We start from the raw sequence: 5,000 nt of genomic DNA, 5'->3' as shown, positions 1-5,000 counted from the left end.
TGTAATCCTTTGTCTATATAGAATGCCTTGTTCCTCTGTTTCATCAGCCGCTTAATTCTTTGTGTAACCCAGAGAACGTCTGAGGGGTGCATGGTCAGATTCTTGGTGAGAAAGAAGTGGTATTAACATAATTATCCCACTTGGTGTTAACATCATCCACTAGGAGAACTTCTGACCAGGTATGGTGTACTATCCACTGACCAAACACTTTTATGGCTGAGTCAGGGGTGGGTCTGTGAGTCCTCACAACATCTGAACCAACAACTGGGGAGGTTGTGGGAGCTGGGGGCCAGAAGATAGAGAGGTGAGTGCTGCGTCCCATGGGTGGTAGGGGTGGGGGTGGTGGGGTAGGTAGTATTGATTCAGGTCAGTCATGATAATGTCAAGGCTATTCTTACCATTCGTTGGGAAATCTATGACTTGAGTAAGATGGAGTTGATTTAGGATGTCTGATATGTTCTATTGGTTGAAGTCATCGCATATGACGATCTTGGCAGCAGGAAATTTCACTCTCAGTGCATCTGCTGTATCAATGATGTGGAAGACAAGAAGCTGTGCGGTGGAGGAGTTGGGTGGGTGGTACACAATACAGAAAATGACAGATGCTGTATGGCGAGGATAGGAGGGAAGTGACACCCTCACCCACAAAGCCTCCACTCCCTCGGGAATCACAACAGTCAGGTGTGAGGGGTTAAGGGTTGTCCTGCGGTACATTACTACACCCCCTCCTCGTTTGTCAGTCCTGAGATGGTGGAAAAGTTCATAGCCCACAATTTTACACACTTCAGGAACCACTTGCCACGCTTCAGTAATGGCTACAATGTCAGCGCTGGTATCTTTCACTGTTGTTATAACTTCATCGAGTTTATTGTTAAGCGATGTCACATCGGATACCAGTAAAGGAGGAAGGTCATGCCATAATCTCGGCACTTTGAAGTGTGTGTACTCTCTTTTGGGTGAGGGTTTTCTTTACCTTTTTCCTGTCGTAATGACTGGGATGGTTTTGTTCACGTGTTTACCTTGCCTTCGACTGCGGCTGCGAAACAGAAGTGGTTTCAGGTGCATAATAACGTCCACAGGTGGATAGCCTGAGCCTGCCCTGAAGCGCCACAGGTCGGTGGGGCGGTAACGGAGCTTGGGAACACACATTGTCACACACTAACACGGGCACTACACTTCACAAATGTTTCAAGATTTGTAGATGGAATATCCAGGATCACTGTCAACAGCATCAGAAAGAAGTTCTTGATAATAGAAGGGTGGTGGAGTCAGGTCAACAGGCTGACCTCGGCTGCTACGGAGCGCCAGCAAGCATGTCCTTACCCCACGAGGTCAAAACAGCAAGTGTGTGTGTGTTTGTGTGTGTGTGTGTGTGTGTGTGTGTGTGTGTGTGTGTGTGTGTGTGTGTGTGTGTGTGTGTGTGTGTGTGTGTGTGTGTGTGTGTGTGTGTGTGTGTGTGTATTCACCTTGGTCTTTGGATCACGTGTTGGACTCGTGATCGTGTGTGTGTGTGTGTGTGTGTGTGTGTGTGTGTGTGTGTGTGTGTGTGTGTGTGTGTGTGTGTGTGTGTGTGTGTGTGTGTGTGCATGTAGAACAACATTATAAAGACAAAAGGATTTGATAATGTTTCCTCATGTTTGTATTGAATATACATATTTACTTACGTGGTGTTTGTAGTAGGAAAAGTAGACACGCTGTTCGGAGTGGTTGCTGGAATTTCGACATCCTCTGCTGATGGACCTGGAAAAATAATTCCTGACATTAAAACAATGGGCCACATAAAATCGCCATAAATCTTATTTACTTATTCAAACGAGATAGTGCAGACGAATAAGGTATAATTCGCGTGTAATGTCCTCTTCATGCAAGAGATGAGTAGTGCCATTAATTCGATACTGGTAGTGGGTGGTACCTAGCACTTTGTTGACACAAAGGCATTAAGTGGCTTTGCAAGAAAATAAAAATTAATCTTCAAATGAGATATCCAATTGTGAATGCAATGGGTAGCTTGTACATACTGTCTAGCGCGCCCTCGACGACTCGGCGCTGATATCGGCGAGACGGCGTGCGCGTAAACTCCTGCTGCGGTCTTCCTTGCACAGGAATGTGGGAGTCCACAGTATCCTTGTCCCCCTGACCACTGTGGGACGAAACAAAAATATTTACAAATTATGCAGTACTTATTTTCAAAAACAAACGAGTATCTCGGTATGAGCACATATTGTGAACATATGAAGAACCACACTGGCGAGACATCAGGTGTGGAGGCTGACCGAGGTTACTTGGCTGAGTGAGTTCGTAGTAAGGATGTACTACATTAAGTTCCCTGCGACAAATAGTCCTCCATAAGAGAAAGTTCGTGACATTATACCGAACCATGAACATAAAACAACATAATGGAATTTCTGTCAGTTTCCAGATCACGACCACCTTCCTAACCTAACATCATCAGAGGTTAGCTTGTGCACATTTGCCCCGGTGGGGGTGTTCAGCGGCAAAAATCGTGACTCAAAATTCATAAACTGCTAATTTCCAAAGAAGTGGCTAACATTTGAAAAAGTATAAGCAGTATCACAATAGGTGTTTTGTTTTAATGGGAAAAGGGAGTACAAATTAATTCAAATCTAAGAGGAATTATACCATAGGTTTTCTGCAAGAGACCATGGGCAACGGATTGAGTGCTTGATCAGTCAGGGAAATTCGAGGCAACAATTTTTACTATTGTCATACTTAAAAAAAATGATGCAAAATATCATTGCTTCTCCAAGACCAGCTCATTTTGAAATATAAAAGCCTCCACACATTCTTTGTTTATGTATTGATGTCATAGAAAAAAAAAGATAAACAAACAAATAGATACTTACTTATACCTCAACTTCGATGATCCGAGATTAAGGATGGCTTGCGGTGAGTTTCCAGAGGCTTGAGTGAGTCTAAAGAAAGCATGGTGCTCAACACAACACTGCCAAAGATGTTTGCAAGCAGCTTTACTGGGTGTTTCGAAGCCGTACGTGTTCTCTGCATTCTGAGGGTAAATTCTCATTTCATTATGATTTGTGATACCTCAGTACTACATCTACTTCTACAGGAAACGTTCATATCCACATCAAAGAACAATAATGAACAAAGCTGGTAGAGTACCATATAAATACACCTGAGATAATAAAAATAATTATATGACATTCATGGCCGAATCATAAACATATTAATCTAACCACACCAGCATAGGCAAAACACACAGCTATGAACAAGGTTGAGGGAATATACAGAGCAGCAACTACCTCGATTCCCTGTTTTGCAGAAAAAAACATACAAGAAGAGAGTAAACGCTTTGGCTTTGTCATAATTGAAAGAGGGGAGAGAAAGAGGTGACTTGATGGTGGTGTTTAGGTCATTAAAGAAGTGAACAAAATGGACAGAGACGATCTCTTAGTTTGGAATGAGAAGGCGTCACGAGGCCACAGGGACATGGTGAAGAAGACCACATGTCTAAAGGATGTCCAGGAACCGTTTTCCGTAGAGATGCGTCCACTCTTGGAACATCATCTTGGAATGAGAACCTGAGTTCAGCGAAACGATCACACCTCTCTGCCCTCCTCCTTTAGCTTGATTAGATATCACAAGGTTTTCATCAAGTAAGGGTTCAACATCTGATCCCTATTACCCTCAGTCGTCCACTCCTGTCCCACTGGAAGTGAAACATAACGAAAAATCTCCATGTCATACGTCCCAGGGTCATTTACAAGGTTAAACTGTCGGATTGTTATTTGTCTAAGAAAACAGAGACGGGACAGGGGCGTGTCTTCCGGGCCTTCGAACTCAAGACATAGAGTCTTGTCCCCCTACTTTAGTTTTGTTAGATTCTTCTGTAATGGAGACCTAAAAACCTCGAGGACTATTCCTCAATATCTCACTACTGTTGTTTTACACACACACACACACACACACACACACACACACACACACACACACACACACACACACACACACACCTAAGAAGAAATGAGAAACATAGAATAGGAAGACCAATTTACAACAAAACGAATTTTGAGAAACTTAAAAAATTCTTTCGCAACGCAAACTGGGAAAAATTCCAAAAAAGAAGAAACAAGGATGGAAAAGAAATGGAATATGCTAAAATAAATTTATAATGAGAGAGTGAAAAATATGTACCACAACAAAAGCAAGAAAGAGTATACATAAAAAAACTGGTACAAAAAAAAATGTAGTGAAGCTAAAGATAAAAGAGACAAAGCTCGAAAAAAAACGAGCAAATAGGAAACATACTGTACATCAAACTAAGAAACGATTATGTAAAAATAAGCAGATATGAAAAGAGACTATCAAAAAGAAATAATAGAAAAATGCAAGGAACAACCTAAACTATTTTACAGATATGTGAATGGTAAACTAAAAAACAAACAAGAAATAGAAAAACTGGTCCAGGGAAGTTATGAATATACAGAAGAACAAGAAATGGCAGATATTATGAGCAATCATTTCAAATCGGTATTCACAATTGAGAACTCACCTAACTGTGAGGGAATAGAGAGACAGAACCCCCCCCCCATGAAGGAAATGATTGTAATACAGAAGGAAATCAGCGACCGAATAAAAAACCTTGATGTCAGAAAACCGCATGGTCCGGATGGATTCGCAAATTGGATACTGAAAGAATACATAGAGGAGTTAACAGATAAAATATACAATACAATCAAATGCTCGCTCACAGAAGGAAAAGTACCACAAGACTGGAAAAATGCAAATATTGTACCAATATATAAAGGAGGAAACAAGGAAAATCCAATTAACTACAGACAGGTCTCCCTAACAAGCACAGTAACAAAGATATGTGAAAAAGTTATCAAAAGTAGATGGGTTAAACATCTGGAAGAAAAAACTATACTGAATTCAAATAAATTTGGATTTAGACAAGGAAGATCATGTATAACAAACCTGTTCTGCTTCTATTCGAGACTAATAGAAATAATACAAGAGAG

At 41.2% G+C, this 5,000-nt stretch overlaps 1 protein-coding gene across 2 annotated transcripts in view; it reads right to left on the bottom strand.

Annotated features, from left to right (window-relative positions):
• Nucleotides 1-5,000, bottom strand: part of LOC143041533 (uncharacterized) — a 266,756-nt gene that overhangs the window by 99,943 nt on the left and 161,813 nt on the right. For both annotated transcript variants that reach the window (XM_076213520.1, XM_076213521.1), the window contains exons 11-13: nucleotides 2,865-3,025; nucleotides 2,019-2,140; nucleotides 1,665-1,740 (exon numbers count right to left, since the gene is read on the bottom strand). In XM_076213520.1, coding sequence (XP_076069635.1) covers nucleotides 1,665-1,740; nucleotides 2,019-2,140; nucleotides 2,865-3,025 — 359 coding nt within the window. The remainder of the gene's footprint in view (nucleotides 1-1,664; nucleotides 1,741-2,018; nucleotides 2,141-2,864; nucleotides 3,026-5,000) is intronic.

This window comes from Oratosquilla oratoria, chromosome 31, assembly GCF_046742065.1.
Source record: "Oratosquilla oratoria isolate Oo_2021 chromosome 31, ASM4674206v1, whole genome shotgun sequence".
Classification (NCBI taxonomy): Eukaryota; Metazoa; Arthropoda; class Malacostraca; order Stomatopoda; family Squillidae; genus Oratosquilla; species Oratosquilla oratoria.
The sequence above is the reverse complement of the archived record's forward strand: the minus strand, read 5'-3'. Positions and strand labels throughout refer to the sequence as shown.